The sequence below is a fragment of the Planococcus citri genome, chromosome 1 (assembly GCF_950023065.1).
Source record: "Planococcus citri chromosome 1, ihPlaCitr1.1, whole genome shotgun sequence".
In the NCBI taxonomy this organism is placed as follows: Eukaryota; Metazoa; Arthropoda; class Insecta; order Hemiptera; family Pseudococcidae; genus Planococcus; species Planococcus citri.
This window is the reverse complement of record NC_088677.1, coordinates 82,794,620-82,821,439: the sequence shown is the minus strand read 5'-3', so window position 1 is coordinate 82,821,439 and position 26,820 is coordinate 82,794,620. Positions and strand designations below refer to the sequence as shown.

The window sequence follows — 26,820 nt, the reverse complement described above, 5'->3', positions numbered from 1 at the left end:
AAGGGCCCGGGTTCTCTGCTTCACCCAATAGTCGTCTCGAAACCTACATTTATTTTTTCCAAATGAATTCGTCTAGTTTGAAATTTAATGGGATAACGGGTCTCGAAAGTGCTGTAGTCTCAAGTACTGATGGACTCGTTGTTGAAATTGAAAAAACAAACCAGTAAGTATAGCGATGTGGTGTGACAATGAAAATAGAAACTCATGAATGACATTTTTAGGCAGGAAGCTACATCAATTTAAAAAATGGACGATTTAGTCGTATGTTTACAACTTTCGATATCAATGGTAATTAGTTACTTACCCCAAATATTGCCCTGTCAATTTTCAAAGTACATACGAGTAGGTACCTAACTAAATAAGTTTCAGAGAAATTCGATACTGGGATGAATCAATTCACTATTTGAGTTTGCAAAGGTGTTATCTCTATTGGCAATTACCACTTCCCACACTGACATAAATAATCATCGTTTCAAACTGATTACATCGGCACTGTACTGAAAATCCTTAGTCATTATCCTGTTTTTCACACAATTATAATAATAATAATAATAATATTTTACTGTGACACATACGGAAATTCCTCGGTAAATGGTTATCCAGGGAAAATGACAAATGACGAAGCCACGTAGGTATGTTTCCTGAAAAGCTTATAAATTAAAATAATCGCTCAAACTCATTCTCACTGTATTTTTCACAACCCATCCCACAATAGTTATATGTGTCTAACAATAACGTTACTTTAAGTATCTATTTTTGATTAATTTTAAGTACAACAAATCGTGGTTTATTGTACGCTATTTTAGTGATTCAAAAAACAAAAACCATCATTTTAATATTGATTCTTTGCGCGACGACATAATTATTACAAGATTATTTGCCAGAGGTAAGTAATTTGAACTATATTGCTCCTTCTTGTCTATTTTATGAAATTTCATTTTGAAAAATAATCAATGGGTGTGACATTAACCCAAACTTCCTGAAAGTTAAATACTCATCCATCCACCATAGCATACTTACATATGCTCTAAAAGTTTGGAAGTGCAAATTTTTTATGCTGATTAAATCATCAAAAACACAGTTTCACGTTTTCGCTTACCCCTGGCGATTTCAAAAATTCCGAAGATTACACTGACTTATAAATTTATTAATTTTATACCTACTATATTCAGAGAAAAAATGGCATAAAAGTATTTTATGACTTATACTCGACTCATTTTTTCCGCTTCTCATTTTTAAATTTTTTCATTCATTGTCATATCCATCCATTATCACTGTGACCATGACTAACAAGGGAGGTGCCCCAGGTGACATTCACCGATTTCAACGATTCTTGCATCATTGGATAGAGGACATCGAACATAGTCTAACCCCAAATTTTCAGCTGCTGGAGTTGATATTTCAGCCTTCCAGGGCAATTTTTCGATTCTAACATTGCAAATTTGAAAAAATCGAAAAATCGCCCTGGAAGGCTGAAATATCAACTTCAGCAGCTGAAAATCTCACCATAGGGTAGTCTCATCATATGTACTGAAATGCCAAAATAATATGAGAGGTTTCAGTATGCGACCTGCGCCGACTACTCGACTTGGCCAATATTTCAAAATTGGCATGTGAAAATCGAAAAATTGCCCTGGAAGGCTGAAATATCAACTTCAGTAGCTGAAAATTTCACCGTCGGCTAGTCTCATCGTATGCATTCAAATGTCTAAATAATATGGAAGGTTTCGGTATGCGACCTCCGCCGACTACTCTTGGCCAATTTTTCAAAATTGGCATGTGAAAATCGAAAAATCGCCCTGGAGGGCTCAAATTATCAACTTCAGCAGCTGAAAATTTCACCGTCGGCTAGTCTCATCATATGTATAGCATTCATTTGAATGCCTTTTAATTTTCAGTCCAATTTTCATTTTTTAGGCCTTGCGTTATTATCATCTACCTATTCTATTTATTACGTTTTGAATTGTTTTTAAACTTTTAAGATTTTCATTTTTGATTTTTGGTTTTATTTTTAGAGTTTTTCCTTCATTTTAATTTGTGAGACTTTGCGTTTTTACATATTTTTGGTTTTAGATTTAATGTTAGTACATAAGGTAGAGTGGGGTAATTGCAAAGCACTATTTGATTAGTGACATTTTGAGAGGGCGCTGTGAGAAGACTATTGCACGGATGAAGCTGAAATTTGTACCACTTATACTTCAGAGGGTTCTCTATCAATGGTGAAATTTTTGTACAATTTGGTCCACAAATCGTGGAGAAAAATTTGAACATCGACTTTTGCATTTACCCCATGTTGGGGTAAATGTAAAAGTGGGTGATATTTTTTTGCATTTTCAATTGAAAGTAGAATACAGTGAGTGTGTTAACACACTCACTGTATTCTGCGTATCATTTGCTAACTTTTGATGCATTCGTGATCTTGATTCGGTAAAAAATTCGATGACTTTTCCAATTCCCAAAAAAATTTTAGAGGACTGAAAAAAACTTCGTTTCATTGTATATTTTTTAATGTAATTTTTATAATTTTCAAAAGTTTATTTCTGTCGGTGACACGCCTGTTTTTGATAGAAAAAATTTTCCGTGCATTGCCTTATATAAGTTACGTAGCAGTTGAAAGTAATAAAATGTCGTGATTCGTCGTTTGATACATTTATTTTGTCGTTGGAGTATGGAATACCTTTTATGCCGGGGTAAGCTCTTTATTGTCGGGAATTTCCAATTTAGTCGCGGTAATGATTTTTCTGGCGTGAAAGTGCCTATGCTTGTCATGCTGACGCCCTTTTTTTTGTGGTATTAAATGACACCCATCAGATAACCGTTTTTTGGTCATTTTCTATCACGAAAGCTTTCATTTCATTTCAATAATCGAAATAAAGGCACCTCAGCGAGCTAATTTCAAACATATCCAACTGTAGGTACCTTGTATAAAACTGAGGGATGCTCCCGGACAATTCAACCATAAGCATTTCTTCATTAAATATCTTCGTGTGATTTCAGATACCTATATATTTCCAACACAATCATGAGAGAAAAAGTAATGGCCGGCCAATTGACCATGGATGAGAGCGAATTCAGAAAACTCAAAATGCACTAAGTAAAAATACCGGAAACATTTTACAATAATGCATTTCCATAACTTCTCTCACACATTAATCATTTACACGCTTACGTTTAGCATGAGTATAGGCCTAAAACACTCTAATGCAAACTCGGGTGAAATAACTTCGGAATTTTCCTTAGACGAACCGGACAGATACTTAGAAAAATTGGCAGTAGATAAAAATGAAGGATTGGTATATGTGAGTACATCAAATAACCACCTCTATCAATTATCAGCAGATCTGAAATCGCAAATTAACTACACTTCGATGGAATTCAATTCTTCAAATTGTACCCCTGACAATTGTTGGCAAACATGGAACGGTAATTGGATTTATTGTGATAGCTTCTTGCTCGAACTAGATTATCGAAACCAACAACTCATAGCGGGCCAGATTTGTCATCAAAATAACAGAATCGTAGAGGTATGGCGTGCTCATAAAATCCGTAATATTTCAGAAATATTGTCAAATGAACCTAAACATGTTTCATCTGTAAGGAAACCTGTATGTTTCACAGCTCCTAGTTTAATACAGAACTCATCCGCACTCTATTGCGGCTTTAAATTATTTCACATAACTCCAATAGTAACTATTCGACACTTGGACCGAGGACGCTTTTCATTATATGACAAACACATAATTCTGAACAATCGATACAACAGTGACTTTATTTGTGGTTTCAATTCGGGAGATTCCGGATATTTTCTAACCACAATGATGTCAGTCAGTAAACAAGCTCTTCATTCGGATGTCTCAAAAGAAGGAAACCTAATTGAAATAAGGCATGAAGGTCAAAACTATCAGTTTGATAACGTTCCCTTAATTTGTGACACTCTAAACAGTGAGCCTCAGAAGAATAAAATCGAGCTCCGACATGCCTACTTCTTCGAACACAAATCAGCATCAGATTCACATGAGATAGAAGGCAAAATATTGTTTACTGTCGCTAATGTGTATGGTGATAGCACACGTACGTGGAGAAATACAGGTTTCAGAGTATGTGCATACAACATGAGTAATATACTACCCACAATTCAAAAACATAGGGTGCTGAATGGAGAAATCATATATGATCACGTAGGTAATGCTTATGTGACAGCCATGACAGTCACCTCAATAAATAACCACATAGTGTTGTTCATTGCAACATGGGAAGGTCTACTGAAGATATCAATAAGACTTGATTCATCTTATGCCTATACGTATACGGCAAACATTTACGCGAATATCACTATCGATAAAAATTCAATAGATTTTATGATGTTTGATTCAAAAAAGAACTTCTTATATGCAATGACTCCCTATAAACTTGCCAAAATCAAAATACACAATTGTGACGAATATAATACGCCGTACATTTGTTTGGATGCAAAAGATCCTTATTGTGGATGGTGTTTTCCTAGTAATAGATGCTGCTTGAAATCAGAATGTCATTACGAAAAAAATCGCATCAATTGGATCTCGTATGACATCGATAAATATATAAACATGTCTACAAGTCCAAGCGATACATTCTCAAGAAAAGCAGAATGGAAGGTAACTTTTAATCTATTGAATTCACACCCGTTCAAAGATCACAAAATAATATGCTCCTTTAGATTTAACAACACTATAATAAATACTACTACAAGTGTAAGTAATGAAAATGAGATCAATTGTTTAACACCAAATCCAAAAGATTTACCTCCGATACCTATCAATGAACATTCCATAAAAGCTGAGTTATCCCTACAAACAAACCTTTTCCCAGAATTTCAAAAAATCGAGATGGAATTTTTTGATTGTAGTACATATAAATCATGTACAAAATGTGCATGGTCTCCTCCATGCAACTGGCATATAACTGAACAGAAGTGTGCAGATGAAGCAATTCAGAACAGCAATGATACAATACCAGGTGAATATTTCACTAGGCTAGGAGATTCCTGCCCATATTTTTATCGTTTAGACACACCCTACATACATGCCAACACTGGGAAGAAAGAAAGAATCACCGCAACGTTCAGAATCCCAAAAATATTAATCTATGAAACATTTACATGCGAATTTGACACTGAGGGGAAAAAAACCATAACATCAGCAAGCCTGCACAGTATGCATGTGAATCTTGAGAGAAATGTATATCTGGGCAGGATCGAATGTGATAGGCCTACAATATTTACATACGCTACTCCAAAATCTAGCATACTTGTCAAATGGTCTATCTTATGGAATGGATCAAAACGTTTTGAAAACCGCGACAATACAGATATTGTCTTATATAAATGCGCCTACATGGGAAATCGGTGCGCAGAGTGTCTGCAGCATAAAAATTACAAATGCACATGGAATTCAAAAACAGGAGAATGTAAATACTACAAAAACATCCGGAATGTAGAATCTAATCTTTGGTTAGATGACATGGAGAAGTGCTCAAATGTAACATTTGTTACAGAAAACATTATTAAATATCAATCAAATTGGTTAACAGACAACATCTATTGGATAATTATAATAATAATGACAGTAACGCTTACTGCAGTCGCAACATTCTTCATTTATTGTAGAAACTCCTCTGAAAGATCGCGGGAAATGCAACGGCAACTCAATAAAATGGGTATGGAAATGATAGCTATGTCGCAATGGGTAAAGCGAGTAGTGATTGAAAATGAAGTCGACCTAGATGAAAATGAATCTAACATGCTGGTATGTACATAGGATACCTAATTCTAAAAAAAAAGTCAATTTTGATACTTATGTGTAATTTTGAAAAACAAAAATAATTTTTTTGGAAAATTTCAAGTGGGAATCATTTTTATAGGTGTCCCAGATCCCTTTTCTAGTGTTGGCCTCAATATAATCCCCCCCCCCCTGTAGGCCATTACCCCTTAAAACGGCGATAATTAGGATTCGACCCTCATCGATGTGTAATATGACGATATTGTCGATTGATATGTTTTCGAGGTCGTAGAATTCGTATCTAAAGTTTTTTTTTGGTAGAGGTGGATGGTGAGGCGTGGGGAGGGGGAAAATATAAAATTTTGCTCATATCGTGTAATATGTCGACTAGCGCGCTAAAAGTACAGCTGTCTGGAATTTGGCCACGTTGACGGACAAATGAGCGCTTTACAAGCCGCGAAGGACAATCTCAACGTTTTTTTGTTTCTAGCTATAGTTTTACTTACTGGACATTATTTGCTTCTTAACACGTAATAAATGTGTACTTATCATGTAGAATAACTTCCCTTTCTCAATTATCGTTTTTGTTGGGTTCTTTAGGGTAAATAAAAATGCAAGCCGAAGGACACAAATTTTTCTAAATGTCAAAACTTCACCGATAAGTACGGTCAGAATGAGCCGTTACGTAGGTATTAGGTTTTAAAAATAACGGCATGGGGTAACATTTCTATGAGAACAGTGAACCTGTGCAGCTACTCGCCAGAAAAAAATGTTTGATCGGGAAGCTAGCAAAAATAATTAAAAATTGCTCTAAAATTGGCGCAAAAACTGTATGACAATTTTCAAATGTGAAATGTGAGCTTCCTCTGGACTTATTGCGATTGCAATTTGCACAATAACATAACTTTGTGTTCTATGATAGTGCGAATGTGTTAATTTTTCCAACAAAAAAATATGAAGTTCATGATACTTTATAACATTTATTTTCAAAAACATGGCATTTGGGTATAAAATCGAATGTACACCGATGAAAGGAGGGGCTAAAAATCTCAATACCAAATGTGAAATGTGTGGGGGGTGACCCTTGCGTGGACAAAAAAAAATTCATGCTAAAACCTTTGAGAAATTTGCCGTGTACACGAATTTTACCTTTTTTTTTGAGAATTATACCCATAAGTACCTACCCATGTACTTTTTCACAAATTTGCACGTTGATTTCATCAAGTATACGTACCGCGACCTCGCTCAATGAATTTTTTGTTTCAACGTTTGACCTCTACCACACCCGGCTCAAGCTCAAAGTTTTGAAAATTAAAAAAAAAAAAAAAAGGTGGATATTGTACCCAAAAACAATTTTTGATTTTTTTCCAGCTTGGTGGTCTTATTAGTGCTCACTATCCACGCAATATACAAATGTACCTAAATCAGTTATTCAGGACATGATTATAAAATTATCATTTAACAAGAATAAACTTTGAGCTTTCCTAACGGCTTAAATGCGATTATATTCAAGTATTAAATACTGAAAGTGTCAAAAACTACTTGAACTAAATAAAATTCAAAAAATTGAATCTTTTAAAAACTTTGAACTCGAGGGAGGGAGAGGGGTTGAACGTTGACCTGAAAATCTGACATTTTTCCTGCGTCATAATAAGGCAATTTGGCCATGACTTTGCTAGAGTCCATCAAAATTCGAAAAAATTTGAAAAACAACTACTTACGTATGGTATTGATCAGTAAAAAACTACCTACTGTGTCAAGCAGAACCTAAGTGATTTTTAACAACTGATTTTGGCAGTTCCGTTTTACTGTATTCATCTTTTTTCAAAAACATGGCGCGTGACACAAGTCGAAGGACATTTGGGGTATAAAACCGAATGTACACTCATGAAAGGAGGGCTAAAAATCTCAATACCAAATGTAAAATGTGATACTTGCGTAGATAAAAAAAATAAAATGAAAATTATGCCAAAACCGTTGAGAAATTTGCTGTGTACACAAAATTTACCACTTTTTGAGAACTACCCTCCTATCATTTTATGAATTTTTTTTCCCATTTTATTCGATTCGTAACTTTTTTGGTAAAAATAGGCGTGTTGATGGATTAAAAAAAAATTAAAAATAGACGTGTTAATGGATATTTCTGTCGTGATTTTTTTTACCATTGTCGTTCATTTTTTTTTTCACTGTCGTTCAATTTTTTATTTGTCGTGGACATTTTTTATCTGTCGTGGAAACATATGATTGTCGTTCAACTTTTATTTCTGTCGTTCAATTTCTTTTTTAGTCGGGCATTTCTTTTATTTGTCGGGCCTGTCGTTTAGACCACCTTTTCTGTCGTGCGATTCATCTATTCTGTCGTAACGATAAATCATACCCGTTTTTTGGGGGGTGGTGTGGAGGAATTTTCAATAAAAAACGAGACTTTATGGCACATGTAGGTACAGGTAATAAATGACAAGACTTTTTGCTATTTTTGATTTAACTACGACAATTATTTCAGCAAAATGTGAGGATTTTTTTCAAGTTTTGGCAAAACAGTGAAACCTTTCAGCAAAAAATAAGACATTGGCAATTTATGAAAGTATTTCCAAATTTTAAGTAAATAGCGAGACTTTTCAGAAATCCTGCTGAAAAAAACTAGAATTTTTCCAATTTTTGGCAAAAAAAAGATCTTTTTTGCAATCACTTACCCAGTTACTGACAAAAAATTGTTATGCTTTTGCTTTCAATTCAGAGATTACCAAACGTCACTATTCAATACACATCTATTCCAAGATTTGCTGACGATGCAACTGTACCGAAAGACGAATATGAAATACCACCTGATGAGAAGTGGGAAATTCCTCGAAAAAACATTGTTTTCGGTAAATGTCTAGGAGAAGGACAGTTTGGAAAAGTTGTTGAGGGAAAGATTTCAGGCCTATTACAGCAGAACGTCGTCACAACAGTAGCAGTAAAAATGTTGAAAAGTATATATTTTTATCTAATTACAGTAGTTTTGACAAATCATAAGTAATCGCGTCATATTTTAAGCAACCTATCAATAAAGAATAGGGACTAAAAAACGTACCTGTACGTTTTTAACAGATAGCCACACTGACGCAGATATGGTAAATTTAGTCACGGAAATGCAACTGATGAAAATCATAGGCAGACATGAAAATGTACTAAGACTACTCGGATGTTGTACAATCGATGGACCTACGCTCCTCATCACCGAATACTCCTCGCATGGAAATTTACTCGATTTCCTCCAAAAAAATCATCACCCTACTACAACTCAAAAAATTACACAACATGAATTGTCTGAAGAACAACTAATTACATTTGCTCTACAAATAGCAAAAGGAATGGAGTACTTGGCTTCGATTGGAGTAAGTCTTCGCATACAATTAATTTGATGTCCTCTTTGATCACTATAGGTACAACAACATCTGCCTACAAAATATACTTATCATAATTGTCATCTGAAGAGGTTTTTAAGACGATGATCACAATTATTTTACCATTGCTTCACTACCATACTTACTTGAAAAAATCTACATTTTTACTACTTTCATTGCCGATAGTAGTAGTACATAGTAGATGCCCCAAACTAAGAACCATGGTCATTTATAGTGCCTTTAATATACTCTCAATATTAAAATATTAAATTCGACTTCTTTCAGTTTGTTCACCGAGACCTCGCAGCTCGAAATATTCTAGTATTTGACAACTACGTCATGAAAATAGCTGATTTCGGATTAGCCAGAGATATTCGACAAGCTGACTACTACAGATTAAAAACCGGTGGTAAACTTCCAGTCAAATGGATGGCACCAGAAGCCTTAACAGACAGACGCCACACATCAAAATCCGACGTGTGAGTTGAATACTTCATATAAGTAGGACCTACACTAACCGGTCATGATTTTAATTCCATGATCGTAATTCGTAATCAAAGTACAAATTTATCAACACATGCAGATGGTCCTACGGCGTATTACTTTGGGAGCTCATAACGTTGGGTGATGATCCTTATCCGTTATACAACGACGCAAAAAAATTAATGGACGACATTGAGTCGGGGTATCGCTTAAAGAAGCCTGCTAACTGTTCGATTAACACGTATGAATTGCCTATTATTTCCATTCGATGGATATTATATGTAATAACGTAATGTTGATGATATTAGGTAGGTACTTAATTACACGGTCATATTATCATGTTTGTTGGACAGGTACTGTCTGATGTGCAAATGCTGGAATTATCTTCCCGCCGATCGGCCAGAATTTACAAACATCATAAAAGATTTGGATGCCATACTGATGAATTTCGACAAAGTAAGCGAACTGAGTTGCTCACATGATTTATCTATTCGAAAATATAGTTAGACAGGTTATCTCAAAAAAATAATTTTGTATATTAATCTACAGACAATTGAACAAACGAATTCACCCAGCTCAAACTACACGAGTACAACAGAATCCGATGACACAGATGATGAAACCAACGCAATCGAAAAACCTGATCCTCATAGCTCAAAATACACAATAGAATCCGAAAACACAGATGACGAAACCAATGATCTATTGCAAAGCTGTATAGAAATTGAGTGATTTAATGTCCCAGTATTCATATTTTTGTTGAAATTTGGTAACATTAAGGGTACAGGCACCAAATATGGACCACTTCTTTTTTTGAGGATTGCCACTTGAAAACTATACGAGGTATAAACCTCCACACAGGCTTAAAATGAAGTTCCATCCTTCCACTAACACTGTACAAAACTTCAGGGGTGAAGGTCAACTTTAAGTATGTTTTTTTTTATTGCTGAGTGATGAGTGTCAAAATGACAGTTCGAAATTTTGGACGCCTAATATGGACCACCTATAAAATTTCAAAATAAACATACTTTCACATTTTTCAAAAGGTCATAATTATTTATGTGTAGAAATGAACACAAAAACTTATTCTAAGCAGTTCAGGTTAATTTTGAATATTTGTTTCAAATTGTTGAATGACGAGTGTCAAAATGACAGTTAAAAATTTTGAACGCCTAATATGGACCACCTAAAGAATAATTTCAAAATGAACATATTTTTACGTTTCAAAATATCATATTTATCAGTAGAAATGAACAAAAAAAAAGTATTTCAAGCATTCCCCTTTTTCAGTGGCTGTAAAAAATGAGTAAAAAATTCAATATCACAGGTGGTCCATATTAGCGCACCCCATAAAAAAAAACTTTGCACCTCCAATGACATTTTGAAAATTACACCACATACCTATAGGTATATTTTAATAAAAGTTGAAAAACACACTAAAAAAATTTTTCAGTGTCTCAAATTCAGTTTTTTGTAAATTTCTCAGCGAGTTTTGACTTTACAGTTGTAATTTTTGTCTCATTCGTTTTTTTGATGAAAAATACATCAGAATAGGTACATGTTTTCCTGACAGATTGCGCTAATTATCAACGAGAACGGGCGCTGGTCCATATTGCGGACTGGTCCATAACTGGTGCCCTTACCCTTATGTATGTATTTTATTAGGTGTAATATACAAATAAATCAAGTAAGTAAGTATGTATTCTTGTAAAGTTTTCCAAATCTACATATACTATTCATCTAGATTTACCTATTTCTAAGTACATACTCACGTGTACAGTTACTGATTCTGGTAAATGAAACACGATATAAATTCTTTTTGAAACATTGAGTGTGTTCCAATTAAGCCAGACGTATAAAATTGAACTTTTTGTATCAAGTCAAATACTAGTATGTAAGTTTAGTACATATTTAGCAGTTACTGGGGGTAACTGAACATCATGTTTTTTTTTCTATTTCTATAACGTTTAAGTAATTGCGATGTACATATGAAATAAGTGATAAATATTTTAACAATTCTCACTCGCTGTTCTATTTTCTGCCACCTATGGTCACATTGAAATTTACATAGAATAATTTGCAAAGGTGTAAAAGGCCATAGTCATGAGCAATGCAAATACGTAATATGTCAAGAAAATAAAACGACTATGTGGACTTACCAAAGAAAAGGTCCAGGTTGATTATAATGATCAAATTATTGTGATATTGAGCTCCAGTATTCCAATCAACCGACAATGTTTCTGAAATAAATTCACAGAAATAACTGATTAGAATTTTATTGAATAGAACCTTCCCATACAAGCCCGTATCCAGGATTTCCTCCTGGGGGGTGATGAATGACTCATAAGTAGGGGACCAAAATCACAAAATTCCCAAGGGGCTCATATGTATAAAAATTTCAATAGTAGGCACATTTCAGACATTTTCATGCTGAATTTCAGCGTGAGAAACGTGTTGATTGGAGTGAGGGTTTTGAAATTTATCCAGTAAATTGTTTATACCAATTTATAATGAAATTCAGTTAAGCACGAGCGAAGCGAGGGCAAAATTTTGGAAATTTGTCAATCCAAAGAGTAAGAAATACTACATTTCTGATTGTAAAATTGATTTTTCTGGATTTAACTTGACACTCCTCACGTCCTCAGACTTGAATTACTTAGTAGTTTGTTCAAATAGGGAGCGATAATGATTTTTGACGATTTTTGAGGTTTATTGCCCAAGCGTCGCGAGGAAAATAATTCAAAATTGTCGAAAATAATTTTTACTCCTGAGTTGGATAACATATTTTTCATTATGAGGGAGAAAAATCTCAGTACCTATTCAATTCCAATAATGATCAGTAAGCTTGAGCAAAAGGAGCACTTTTTCTCCCTTATAATAACAAAAAATATGCTTGCAGAAATTTCAATTTCAAAAAAGGAAAGCAAACAAAAGCATTAGAAATTCATAATTCAAGAAACAAAAATAATTAGTACATAGATTATGCAACTACCTAGGGAGGTAATGTGATTTTCAATGAATTTTGAAGTTTGTAGCAAATTATCTCCCTAGAAACGTAAAACAACATGATTTTTTTCCTGTGATTCAATGCAAGATATTGTAGGAAATTATATTAACCTAAGGATTTTTTGGTCTTGGGGGGTGATTGTACCCCAAATCACCCCCCCTGAATACGCCCTTGTTCCCATACAAGACTGCAACTATAATAAGTATTTTACAATTTCTTAGTTTGAAATTCAGTTTTAGATGCACGCACAATCTTTTGAGTAAATTGAAGATACAAATATCAAAATGTTTTCCAACAAGGTGGCTCTTAAAAAATAGAAAATTTCAACTTTGATTTCATTTTAGGAGAATTGGTGAGAGAAATTGATGAAAATTGGTACAATTGAAGCAAAAAAAAATGATAAAAAGTCGTTGAAATTTTACAGGAAATTTTTGAAAATCCTGAAAAAATACTTTCAGAAGCAAAACCTCCGTCAAGTTGAGAAAAAAAATCCAAAGCACAGTCAGTTATCATTTATCTACCCACAAGTGTACCTACATAAATACAACACTAATTTTCTGCAGTTTTGTTATACCAACATGGGAATATCTAGAGATATCCATCTCCGATTTGAATGAGACAGTAAATTTTGGATATGGAATGTTCAGTAACCGTCGTAAACAAAATTTCAGTTCTCCAAATTGGCATCTCGCAAATATTTGAAAATGAATCCCACGTTATTGATAAATATTGAAAACGACAACCATACGAGTAGGCTACATCGAAACTTTATCAGCATCCGTATTCCATATCCACGGATGAAAAAAATACTGCGAAAAATATACCGACTATCTAATCTACCGGAAGTAAACAATTCATAAAAATTACTCGTAAGAACAAGCGCCGTTCAAAATATCGTATTCGTATTTTTCATTAATTTTTTTGGTACATATTAAGTACTCGGCAGAAGTCGCGTGTTTCAATGTCACTAATAGTGTCGACTTTCAGTCAACTATCTGGGAGATCAAAAAGACCATCGAGCTCGCGTTTCAAATTTTAATCAGTAATATTGTTATAAACGATAAATTCAGATCGTGATGCCGTTTTGAAAGAGGTGAGTAACTCAAAACTATACTTAATACATACCTAACATATAGGCCAACTCGTCCAGGCGAAAGTTTAGTGGATATTTTTCCATTGTTCAATGACAAAATTATTTTTTAAGCATTTCAAAAAATTTTGAGGCCAACATTTTATTGAGTCACGATTTTTTTGGGGGGTAAAGGGGATTCAAAGTGGCGTTTGGCTTGTTGGAACGAATTTCAAAAAATTCAATAATATAATAATAATTATAAATTTGTCCCAAACATTTTTGAAAAAGTTGTATAAGAGATCAAAATTGGGCCATGATTTTTAGGGTTTCTTAAAACACGTGTCATGCAACCAATTAAAATAGGTTTACATTTTATAAGAAATTCAGATACTCGTATGTATTTCGAGAAAGAAATTTTTTAGCCCAAATTTTTTTGAAAAAAGTGCCTTTCGATCAAGATATATACCAACTAATAGATAACAAATTTTGCGAAAAATTCAAATATTTCAACGAAATTATTTTTCGAGCAGTTTGAAAAATTTAGAGGCCAAAATTGTCCATGACTTTCTTTTTTTTTTGGTTAGGGGGGGGGGTCAAAGTATCATCTGGGGAACTCGATACATATTTCGACGAAAATGAGTCCTAAAAATTCTTCAAGAATAAATTCATATTATTACGAGAAATTCGAATATCTCATCCCCAAAATCTGACCTTACGACATGTCACTCGATCTTTCCTGTTATTTTCATCTCTACTAGAAATTCCCTCCCTGCTCTTTTTGAAATAAAGGTGCCATGATATTCCATGATTTTTTATTCCAAGTCATAATTTCGATCTTTGGTATAGAGGCCGAATCAAGTCGATTTTACCTACATCATTTATTATCAAAAATTGTCTAACGTCATTATATTTTTGGAACTCCTACTCGTCGGCACTTGGAGGAAAAATTCTTGAATACAAATTTTGTCTCTTTTGATACTGGACAAAGTTGGTTCAAAAAGTTTTTTTTTTTAAATTTTCTATTGCAAGGAGTTACATTTTGAGCGAGTTGAAGTTTTCTCAAAGGGGGGTCCCATTCCACACTTTCAGGCGAAGTTAGTGTTTTTTTCATTTTATACATCAATATGAAATGTGATATGCATAAGAACTAGAGATGATAGGAGATATTCAATGGAAAGTTTCTGGAAATTTATCCATTTTTATGGAAATTTGAATGAAAGTTGTTTTCTATAATGAGACAATATTTGAATTTTAGCGAACCTAAATTTACTCTGTATGTATAGGTAAGTTTTTGCTACCATTTTTAAAAACTCTCAATTTTTTGGTGTTAAATCTGCAATTTTTCATAAGAAATAATGTCAGGAAATTGAGAGATATATCCTCGAATTCAGAGTACTGGAAATTAAACGAATTCAACAGTGAAGGTGCTTGGTTACAATTTTCCATGCTCTTCCAGGTAAATCGAAATCCATTTATTCGTACCCTAACACGTAACTATCGTATAAGCTGGAATTATTTTGGAAGTTTTTCGAAATAAAAAAAAAAATCGACCCGGCAACGCTTCTCACGTATAAAACAAGAACGTGTGCGAGTGCCGTAATTAATGCATGCGCGCGCACAATTTTTAATAATTCTTTAAAAATAAATTCTCAATAATTTATTCTATTTTTACTTTGGCGTGTTTTTTTCGTTCGCGAACAAAATCAGTATCTAGGTAATTTGTTTATCTACTGATAAAATAAAAAAGTAGAATTGTACACTCTCGATTTAGTATCTAACCAGATACCTCTCAATGAAAGTTACCCTTTACTAAGTATCTATTTCCTCGAATTTTCGGAAGCTAAAGTATCCTTAATTTTACAATAAATCGTGATTCATTGTACCTATACGCTACTTAAGTGGTTCTGAAAACTAAGAACCACCATTTTCATATCGATGCTTTGCTCGACGACGTATTTATTACCTACAACATTATCTGCCAGAGGTAAGCAATTTTATGAAATTTCATTTTGACAAATAATCGATGATTGCGTTGCTAATCCACACTCGCAAGTTTTGGTAAAGTATAGTGAAACTATTCAGCAAAACAGCTCAACATTGACAATAATTTATGGAAGAAAATTAAAATTTCTCTCAAATTTCAAGTAAATAGCAAAACTTTTTTAAAATTTTGGTAAAAAATCAGATTTTTTTAAATTTTTGACGAAAATTAGGACTTTATAGCAATTATTATTAACAAAAGTAATGCCTTTTCGCAGTTTTTACAAACAAACAAGAATTTAGGCGGTTCTTGATTTTAAAAAGTAAGATTTTTTTGGAATTTTTTTAAGCGATTTTTGGCAAATTGACGAAAGGCAAAACTTTTCGCGACCCTTGGCCGAAAAATCAAGATTTTGTCAATTTATATTTCGCAGCGGTATCCTCCTCGTTTTTTCATACAAATTTTTGAAATTTTCGAACCCCTCCCAAAAAACTCCACAGATCAATTTTTTTTTGAAAAAGCTTTCACACACGCACCTATCTACCTAATGACTATTTTTTGTAAAAATTTCAAAATGTTTGGACCACCCCCCTCGAGAAATAGAATTTAAATTTTTGAGCACGCATGATTTGTTTTTACTCAACTTACGTTTGAGGCTCGAAAATGAAAAATTGTCATTTTCATATCTTTTTACGCACGTTCGTTGCTTGAAATTTAATTTTTTCCAAAAATGTTGACCTTGACTCTTGAGTGTCCAATTATGGCAAAAAATGTCGAAGTATACCTAGCACGTTTTTACATCATTTTGATTTTTTGAGCATGTTGTCCCCATTTTTGAGCTCTACAAGAAATGTATGCTAGGTACACCTTTCGCAGAGGTGACCCCCTTTTTTTTTGATAAATTTTTGAAATTTTCAATCCCCTCCCTTCCACCCTTAATATGAAATTTTTTTGAAAAAGATTTTGCACACGTAGGTAAGTAGGTACTTAATTATTGACTATTCAAATTTTTTGAACCACTGTTATATGGGAGATTGGAATTATTGATATAGAGGAATAGCGACGACATCCCCCTATATGGTGGTTAGATTAAGAATTATTCCTTACGTGGGGAATAATTACTATGTCCAGACTAGCTCAAATACGGACACTGGGATAACTCCAACCTTCCATATACATCATACTAGAGAGTATAAAACAACAAATAAAATGAGTCATATTCGTAAGGTGTACTGAATATGTTTAATCGTCATAATATCCAATGTTTATAAAGCAGAGTCTTTCGGCAATCACACAAATATAGGGTGCGGCAGAACAACCGAACGTATTTTAAATCGCAATTGCGCCTTCTGTATGCGAGTTAGAGAAACGAACAACCCGGCATTGGAAAGAGAAAAAAAAGAACAATTTTTTTAGTATCATAACAAACTATCATGGAGAACTCGTCAGCCGAACAGCGCGCTTATGCGATTGAGTGTTTTTTTTTGTAATAATGATTTTCAAATTTTTACAGTTCGTGAATTTTGAAAATATTCCGCAATTGATCGTAAAAAATCTTTTTTTTTCGGAAAAAATGTAGAGATATTGGGTCAAAAACTTCGTAGAAACTGGCTCTGTGTGTAAAAAATCCTTCAGGTATGCAGAAGTCCGTGAAAACTTCATGGTAATCCAATTTGTTCGTGAAGGGTTAATGAAAAGTCCGAGTTGTTCCGCCTGCATACACGCAAACGCAAGACATCATTTTAACAATATTCCGATGCCCATGTTGGAAAAAGTGTACAAACATTTTTTTGCAAGATTTCACAAATGTATCCAAAATAAGGGTATTCTTTTGACCGATTTTATTTATAAAGCGACTGAGCTATCGAAATGAATTTTTTTACCAAAAAAATTGTTCTTTTTTTCTCTTTCCAATGCCGGGTTGTTCGTTTCTCTAACTCACATACATAAGGCGCAATTGCGATTTAAAATACGTTCGGTTTTTCTGCCACACCCTGTATATGATTCCGAGGTTAAGCATAATTAAAATAGCGTGAACATATTAAATGGGAAAAATAACATATTCATGTTATTCACTGGGGTCAAAGCATTACTTATTATTAAACCAACACAAATACATTAAATGAGAACATGTAAAATATTCATGCAGACTTACTGAGATTTGCTAATTGCAACGCATTGCAATTAAGTAGCGATATGCAATATTTACTGACACTGTCACTGTCCAGCCGTCTCTCCATTGCACTCCTAATACTTGAGGCATTCGACGCCAATTAAGAGTTGTTCGCGATATTTAATCAAAATGATAATTTAATTCAGCATCGTTTAGCAGAGATATTTAAATTACGTTAATGCGTTATTTGAGTGAATTTCAGAGTTATTTATTTAGTTTTCACGAGTTATTTATGAGTTATTTTCACAAATTCACGAGTTATTTATAGAGAGTTATTTAGATGGATTTTACAATCAATACCGCGAATATCGAGAATAAAAACCAATGGCACAAACCAATAATAGATATTTTAAATAGCTATTGCCATGGTTAAATCTCCACGCTAGAAGTGGTACAGACAGTAAAAAGAAAGACACAGGCAAGATGCCTGTGTGTTTGTGCATCTGATATGCCAACGGATTGACACATCAATCGAGGGTGACTTAACTCCAGAGAGCTCGAGATTCCAATGCTAAGTAAAGATCTTATTTTTCGCGATGTACCTAGTAGCTATCAGAAAACATCGCGTCTATTAGAAACACCCACTTTACCATACTTCCAGTATAAGGGTAAGGTGCCCTAATGCCGACCACTACTTTAATTCCGACCACCTGCCTATTTCATTCAAATGATGCCAGAAATTTTCCGGAAAAAATTTATTTCTATTCCTTTTTCATAGACAAAACGAATGACACCAAAATCGTAACCCTAAAACCAAAATTGAATTAGATAGAGCAGAAAATGGGTTTTGAAGGGTCAAAAACTTTTTGGCGCCTCTCACATTGCGTTTTATGACTTCGGTGATTTATGTGATTTTAATTATGTGAGATATCTTTTGATAATAAAAAAAGACGAGGAATTCAATAAAATAAGAATTTTTCAAATTTGATGAAGGTAAGTTGAAAAATTTCTCAAAAAATTTTTTTTTTGAAAAGTGCTCTAATGTCGACTACCTCATATTTCTCCTAAATTACAAGCAAATCACATTACCTATACCTACCTATTAGGGCGGATCTAAAAAATTTACGCAATCTTTGATTTTGCTGAAAATTGAAATATTATGTTGAAGATTTGGAGTTGAAATGGCCCCAAAAATTTTTTCAGTTTTCACCTGCCCCTGCTGCGGAACGGTGGTCTCTCAAAGTAAGGTCGTTTTGGGAAAAAACACTTGGAATGCTCACAAAAAGTCAGTATGTCCATAGCTATTGCTTAAATGAATGATAAAGTTATGAAAAGTATTTTAATTACTCGCAAATAAATTGATTTTGTACTTCTTTTTACACATTTATTTTTCAATTTCGGGGGTGGTCGGAATTAGGACCCAAAAATTTGGAATTCAATTTTTGAGTTGTTGATGAAAAACTTTTGTAAAAACTTTAGAAATTTATTGATGTCAATGAGCTTTTAGCATGTGTTGGGGGAAGGATCAAGGTGTATTTTAAGCCATTTCCGGGATTTCTATCTCGAAACGTGTTCGTTTGGCAGCCAAAAGAAAAAATGTGGTCGACATTACAGCACCTTACCCTTAAGGGTTGTTCTTTTAGAAGAAGGAGAACAGATCGCACTTTCTCCTCTTAGGGATGATTATCATCATTTCCCCTACTGTGATAATTATACGAGAATAACTGCTAGGCAGTTGGGCCATACTTGTACCTTACATCACCCCCTCCAGAGACAGATAGTTTTGAATTTTGAGCACGTATCCGGGCACATTTTTCCCATTGGCGGTGGGGGGAGGTCGACTCGAAATTTTTTTAGGATAGCTTTTTCACATTGAAATTAACCCGATTAGCGCTGATGGCAAATTATTTTGCCATTGCCAAAAAGTGTACTAATGGCAAAAAAATGGTTAGCGTATGGCAAAGCTCCAGCCAATGAGCGTGCAGCATTACAGCTTTGCCATTATGGCAAAAGGTTGGTCTTTGACATTGAATGGCAAAGTAATGGCAGTTTTTTGGCATTATTATTTTTACCATTTGGTGGCAGTTTTTTGGCGATTATATTTCAGAACTCAATTTTCAAAAATTAAAATGAGGGGGTTGGAAGGTGCAATTCTGATTTTTGTTTTGCGATCTGTCATGTATACACTTCGAAGTATTTTTTCAGCTCAACTCTTCCTACGAAAAATCCCTGAACTATTTACCTACCTAACGGGGTTTCGAACCTGGGTCCCTACGATTCCTAACCAGATGCCCTAACCACTAGACTATGCCTACACTATTAGGGTAAGGGCGTTAAAAGCATATATTTGTTTGTCATCGCGTTGTAATGTTTTAAATTTTCATTTAAGGGTACTACTGGGTGAACTAAGTGATATGCCCTGCCCTCGGATTTTTGAAATTTTGTTGAAACATTGTTGGGTACCTTTAAAAACAATGTCGGACCCAAAAAAATTTCCCTCGCCCCATCCCCTTGTCCACAATGGCAAAAAAACGATTTTTTAAAAGAAAAAATCATTCTTTCAACAAGTTTTGATCAAAGAATTTTGAATTCATTGGGAAGGGAAGGGATTGCCCAAAAATTGATTTTTTTTTGTGAAAATGCTTCATTATAGCGTATTTATTCCATGCAACCTTTCCGATCAAGGCGTAAATAGCGCTACAATGAAGCATTTTTCACGAAAAATTCAATTTTTGGGCAACCTCCTTCCTCAATGTGGCTCGGCGAGGTCAAAAATTGTTGAAAAAATTCCTGTGGCTAGACTCATGTCTTCTCTGGATATTTTAGGTGAATTCAAAATTTTTTGTTCAAAACTCATTCAAGTATATGATTTTTTTTCTGAAAAAATCGTTTTTTTGCCACGGTTTTGTCAATGTTGGCAAATTTTTGTCAAAACTAGCATAAACAGAGTGTCATCTGTTCTGCAGCGATTCTCAAAAGTGCCATTGTTTGCAATTTTGTCATGTTTTCCATTTTAATCCAAGTTTTACCACTCTTTTGCCAATAATGTCAAAATATTGGCAAAAGCTAGGCAAAAGTATTGGCAAAATTATTCCATTTTCATTTTGCCAACCATTTGCCAAAAAAGTGACAAATGGCAATTTTAGAATTGCCATTGCGCTAATCGGGAACATTTTGGGCGAGGTTTGTAAAAATTGGAAAAAGTGACGATTTCACTATGTTATCCTGAAAGGGTCTTTTGAGAATTTTTATGAGGTGCAGGTTGAACTGAACAATCAGATTGCGATGTATGAAAGCAAAATCGAATTCGAATGATCACTCTCATTTTAGAAATTGAGTACATATTTTCCCCAAAACATTTAGTCTCCTATAATCCACACTTGAAAAAGTACTCTAGAAGTTGATTTTGTATTGTTTTTTTGAGGAGGGGGGGGGTAAAAACGCGCTGCCAAGATGAAGGTACCTAGTACTTGCCCCATTCAAAAAAAGTACAATTTTAAAATTTTTATGTACTTGATCAAACGATTATAGTATAACAATAATTATAAAATTAGATATAATTAATTCAACATCACATCTGTATTCGATATCTCATCTCTGATTTCAGATAATTCCACACCGATGTCTTCGTAATTCGCAAAAAAAATAATACCAAGTTGACCAAGCTGCAGCAATAACTCAACTGAAAATATTCGCCATTGGGGATCTCCTCGCAATGCATCTTCCGAAACTCTTCCCCATAATCTTCGCAAACGTCGCACTGCTTCTAACCGCTAATCACTCAAATGGACAATCGGATGAAGAAATCACTCGTGTGTTTCAAGATGGCAACCAAAGCTACTTTAATCATTTGGCATCAGATGAACAAGGAATATGGGTATACGTGGACGCGGTAGACTATCTCTATCAATTAACGTCGGATCTGAAATTACATATTAAACACCCTACACCGCAACCCAAGTCTGCAAACTGTACTCGTAGCTCTTACAACTGTTCAAAAGAAGCCAAGCGAGCGTATATGAATGAGAACCAAGTACTGGTATTGGATCACCTGAATCAGCAACTCTTATCTTGCAGTAGTTACTTCCCTGGTCTATGTCGCGCCCACGATACCGAAAATATTTCCAAAATAGTAGCGACCAGCTCTGAACCTGCATTGCAGAGTGGTCCTCTTCAGGAGATGGTAGCCTTCGTAGCTCCCACATTATCATCGACACCAGCTTCTGTACTACATGTAGCCTTTCTTATTCGCAGTCACCAGCCAACAGAGTTCGCATTGATAACAACTGTCAGAAGTACCCAAAGAGACCGTTTTTTGTCGAAACTCGGAGAAAATACTATTAATTATGGCGTCTTTATGAGGACCATTTATGGTTTCAATTATGGAAACTCTGGGTATATTTTGCTTCGCGGATTTGCCGATTGGGGGTTACCTATCGACTCTCTGAGGGCAGGAATTACTCTTCAGGCAAAATCTGCATTGGTAATCAAGATAGATCGTGAAAACGGAAACTATTCGTATAGTAAATTTGTTTTAACTTGCGACGATTACTTTCAAAAATCTAATTTCTCAGCTACAGATTATACGTCTACGAGTATGAACCTCGACAAAGCTTACATCTACGAGAATAAGCAAGAAATAGATGAGAAAGTATTATTCACACTATTCGGAATGTACGCGGATGCGGAAGACTATTATAAAAAACAACCAGTAGGTTTTGCAGTATGCATGCATCGTTTAAATAAGATACATTACGATCCCATCAGAAAATACGACGTTCTGGATGGAGTTTTAGTATATTCTCACCAAGGTCGTGACATAGCCCCTACAGGAATTGCAGTCACCTCGGTTAATAACTACACAGTCCTGTTTATGGGCACACAAACCGGTCATCTACACAAGGTATCCGTAAGAGGGTATGATTCGCCCGATGCGGATACTGCAAATATTTATGCGGATATTACCATCGATAACGGATCTGTGATAAATCCTGATATACTGTACGATTCTAAAATGAACCACATTTTGGGAATGACGAAAGAGAAAATCGTCAAAATCAAAATGCACAATTGTGAAAAATATAACACATCGGGGGAGTGTTTGCTTGCAAAAGATCCTCATTGTGGATGGTGTTCACCAGAAGGCAGGTGTAGAACGCAAATTGAGTGTACTGATACGTATACAAATAGCAACAAATGGATCTCGATTGATGGTCATGAAGTCCCGCAACCGAATTTGGGCAATCCCTCGCAGAAGAAGATGAGTTTTCTTTTAATTGTATGTATTTTTGTATTATTAGTTTTCTACTTGTAGGGAATATCAAGGATTACTAAAAAAATGTTTGTTGATTTTTTTCCACTTTTTTGCAATGTAAGTATTTCAACTGGCGTAAACAATAACAAGGATTTATTAATGCATTATCCTTTTTTTGATGAATTTTTGCTTTTTTTTTTTACTTAATATCCTCCGCATAATTACTTGAACTTTGTAACTAATTTCATAGTTGGGAAATTTTTTTTAAACGCATGCTACGAGCACCTATGTGTCGATTGGCAAAGATATTTTTTATACTTCATTTCATTTTTTTTTGTTTCTATTCATTTTTATTATTTTTTGTATTTATTGAGCTCCCAACCACTGCACATGGTATTTGTGTAGTGTGTACCTACATATTTAACGTTATATTAATTTTTTAGAAAAAAAATCCAAGTAATTTTGTGGGTAAAAATATTTTTTAGTTCTCGAAATTGATAAATTATACAATATAATTATAAAAATGTACTGCTCAAAAAAAATAAAGTTGTAAACCATTTCAACAGGTCGTATGGTAACTTTTTCGATTAAATACACTTTATAGAAAATCACGACCCAATTTTGGACTTAAAATTCTTCAAAAACGCTCAAAAAACATGTACTATTCATGTTGAAATAAGTACATACTTGAAGATGAGTCACATGTCACATGGCAGCTTGACCGAAAATCTTTAAAATCAGCTGCAGCAATTTGGCGCTCAAAAATCTTCAAAAACTTTAAACATTTATTTTCGTTTAATTTCTCGCGAGATTTCAACACATTTTGATAGGTCCTGTGAGAATTTTACCAATCATTCCGGAGATCATGACCTGCTTTTAGAAATCGTTGAAATTGCTCGAAAAATGACTCAATTTTGGGCTTGGAATTTTTCAAAAACCCTCAAAAAATATTTTCGTTGAAAGATTTGAATTTCTTGCAAAATTTTAACCCATTTCGATAGCTCGTTTATAAATTGAAAATCATGAATCGAAACTCTTCAAAAATGCTAAAAACAACATTTTGCTACTTATACTTGTAGTCTGGCATATGACAATAGGAGTAATTGCACCCCCCCCCCACCGCCGATCCTCCGGGACAACTTTTTTCTTAAAGGGTACATCCTTAGGAACATTTTAAAGCAAACTTGCCAAAAAAAAGTTGGCCTTACTTACAAAATGGCGGTCATTTTGATTGACAGGTCAGCTGAAATCGCAGATTTTGCGTTTCAACATAGAACTTGCACGAACTTTTTCAAACTTTACAAAGGTAGATCGAAAGATCATGCAAAAACTCATCACCTGCCCAAATTTCAAGTGCTAAAGTGCGTTTTTCGATATTTGGTGAATTTTTGAAAATTGAATTTAGGCCAAAAATGAGGGAAAAAATCAAAATTTTACCAAATTGACCAAGAAAGTTGAAATTTGGGATATACCCTATTTTCGACATGCCCAATCAATTGGAAACGGTTTCAACCCGTTTTGAGCAGTTCTGGAGCCTCCAGCAGATTTTTGAAACTCGAAATTTCCACAAAATTCCATCAAATTGGAGTTGTAAAGCTGAAATTTATTCTAAAAACTAATTTCAATACGTTACGAAGCACTGCAAGCGAATTTCAAGTCGTTTTGGAGCCTCCAGCAACTTTTTGAAAATTCCTGAAGCCTCTAGCAGATTTTTGAAACTTTAAATTTTCACAAAATTTAATCAAATGGAGATGGAAAGCTGAAATTTACTCTACACTCCAATTTTAACACCCTATGAAGACGACTTCAGGTGGGTTCAAGTAATTTTGGGACCTCCAGCGACTTTTTTTGGAAATTACTGGAGCGTGCAGCACATTTTTGAAACTTTAAATTTTCACAAAATTTCATCAAATGGAGATGGAAAGCTAAAATTTACTGTACACTACAATTTTAACACCCTCTGAAGACGACTTCAGGTAGGTTCAAGTCATTTTAGGGCCTCCAGCGACTTTTTTGAAAATTACTGGAGCCTCCAGTAGATTTTTGAAACTTGAAATTTCCCCTAAATTAATTTATCAAATGAAGTTGGCAAGCTGAAATTTACTTTGCAGACTACATGGTGGTTTCAAATGGTTTTGAAGCTTCCAACTACTTTTAGGAAATTTCAATTTTCCAAAAAAACGTCATACAACCTTTCAAAAATTTGCTGGAGGCTCCAAAACGACTTGAAATTCACCAGCAGTCAACTTCATAGCGTATAGAAATTAGTTTGCAGAATGAATTTCGACTCTCCATTTCAGTTTGATGAAATTTTGGGGAAATTTCAAGTTTCAAAAATCTACTGGCGGGTACAGTAACGTTCAAAAAAGGTCGTTGGAGGCTCTAAAATGACTTGAAACCCAGCAGAAGTCGTTTTCAGAGGGTGTGAAAATTGAAGTGTAGAGTAAATTTCAGCTTTCCATCTCCATTTGATGAAATTTCGTGAAAATTTAAAGTTTCAAAAATCTGCTAGTGGCTTCAGGAATTTTCAAAAAGCCGCTGGAGGCTCCAACACGACTTGAAATTCACCTGCAGTACTTCGTAGCGTATTAAAATTAGTTTTTAGAATAAATTGTAGCTTCACAACTCCAATTTGATGGAATTTTGTGGAAATTTCGAGTTTCAAAAATCTGCTGGAGGCTCCAGAACTGCTCAAAACGGTTTGAAACCGTTTCCAATCGATTTAGCATGTCGAAAACAGGGCGTATCTCAAATTTCAGCTTTCTTGGTCAATTTGGTAAAATTTTGATTTTTTCCCTCATTTTTGGCCTAAATTCGATTTTCAAAAATTCACCAAAAATCGAAAAACGCACTTTAGCACTTGAAATTTTGACAGGTGATAAATTTTTGCATGATCTTTCGATCTACCTTTGTAAAGTTTGAAAAAGTTCGTGCAAGTTCTATGCTAAAATGCAAAATCTGTGATTTCGGCTGACCTGTCAATCAAAATGGCCGCCATTTTGTAAGTAAGGCCAACTTTTTTTTTGGCAAGTTTGCTTTAAAATGCTCCTCAGGATGTCCCCTTTAAGAAAAAAGTTGTCCCGGAGGATCGGCGGGGGGGGGGGTACAATCACTCCTATTGTCATATGCCGGACTAATAAAAATCGCGTAATTTCAACACAGTCATTTTGAAAGGTTCTCGTGAATTTTTTTTTAAATTCTGCAAAATTATTTGGAAATTGCTCGAAAAACATTTTCGTTGAAATATTTCAATTTTTCACAAAATTAAACCATTTTGATAAGTCTTGTGAGAACTTTCTTCTTAAACATTCTGAAAATCATAACCCGATCTTGAGCTCAATATTCTTCAAAAACGCTCATCATTTAGGTAGATAACTAATCGAATTTATCGCGAATTTTCATCTCATTTCAATCCGTAGATTGCATGGTAACTTTTCCAAAAATGTCGAGCATCATGATCCAATTTTAGATTCAAAATTCATCAAAAAGACTAAAAAAAAAACCATTTAGTTGATAGATTTAAATTCCTTGGAAAATAGTACAAAAATACCAATTGAAAATCGTGGCCCCACTTCGCCTTGAAAAATTTTAAAAATTGTTTAGAAAACATTTTTCATTTTTATCAGCGGAAATTATTCGGAATCACCATCGCGTCGCTAAAAAACAATCATCCGACGGAAACTGATATCGAAATCACAAATTGGTCACTCTATACGTATATTAGAAAAACCTAACTATTATCCTTGATTCATGCTAAATTCCATG

At 34.3% G+C, this 26,820-nt stretch overlaps 2 protein-coding genes and 1 long non-coding RNA gene across 5 annotated transcripts in view; 2 read left to right on the top strand and 1 right to left on the bottom strand.

Annotated features, from left to right (window-relative positions):
* LOC135838325 (uncharacterized) overlaps positions 1 to 26,820 on the bottom strand; it is a 345,767-nt gene that overhangs the window by 290,156 nt on the left and 28,791 nt on the right. For both annotated transcript variants that reach the window (XR_010557381.1, XR_010557386.1), the window contains exon 3: positions 11,788 to 11,868. This is a non-coding gene — a long non-coding RNA (uncharacterized LOC135838325). The remainder of the gene's footprint in view (positions 1 to 11,787; positions 11,869 to 26,820) is intronic.
* LOC135838138 (plexin-A3-like) lies at positions 714 to 11,643 on the top strand. The gene is made up of 8 exons (XM_065353729.1): positions 714 to 886; positions 2,998 to 5,786; positions 8,497 to 8,731; positions 8,850 to 9,136; positions 9,431 to 9,624; positions 9,729 to 9,869; positions 9,982 to 10,084; positions 10,178 to 11,643. Exons 2-8 carry the CDS (start codon positions 3,123 to 3,125, stop codon positions 10,358 to 10,360), a joined length of 3,807 nt encoding a protein of 1,268 aa, XP_065209801.1. The 5' UTR covers positions 714 to 886; positions 2,998 to 3,122; the 3' UTR covers positions 10,361 to 11,643.
* On the top strand, positions 13,522 to 23,618 carry LOC135838169 (plexin-B2-like). 2 transcript variants are annotated; one of them, XM_065353789.1, is made up of 2 exons: positions 13,522 to 13,728; positions 21,409 to 23,618. In XM_065353789.1, the coding sequence occupies exon 2, from the start codon at positions 21,517 to 21,519 to the stop codon at positions 23,113 to 23,115; it is 1,599 nt and encodes a 532-aa protein (XP_065209861.1). In that variant the 5' UTR covers positions 13,522 to 13,728; positions 21,409 to 21,516; the 3' UTR covers positions 23,116 to 23,618. The 2 variants fall into 2 exon arrangements, with proteins under 2 accessions (XP_065209861.1, XP_065209872.1); XM_065353800.1 differs by lacking the exon at positions 13,522 to 13,728 and adding an exon at positions 15,432 to 15,691.

What these genes read in the sequence shown, in the direction of transcription:
- LOC135838169 (XM_065353789.1), top strand. Translation starts at nt 21,517, where the DNA reads ATGCATCTTCCGAAACTCTTCCCCATAATCTTCGCAAACGTCGCACTG.
- LOC135838138 (XM_065353729.1), top strand. Translation starts at nt 3,123, where the DNA reads ATGCATTTCCATAACTTCTCTCACACATTAATCATTTACACGCTTACG. An exon ending in AAAATGAATCTAACATGCTG is followed by an intron (nt 5,787 to 8,496) that starts GTATGTACATAG and finishes CTTTCAATTCAG; the next exon opens with AGATTACCAAACGTCACTAT. An exon ending in AGCAGTAAAAATGTTGAAAA is followed by an intron (nt 8,732 to 8,849) that starts GTATATATTTTT and finishes CGTTTTTAACAG; the next exon opens with ATAGCCACACTGACGCAGAT.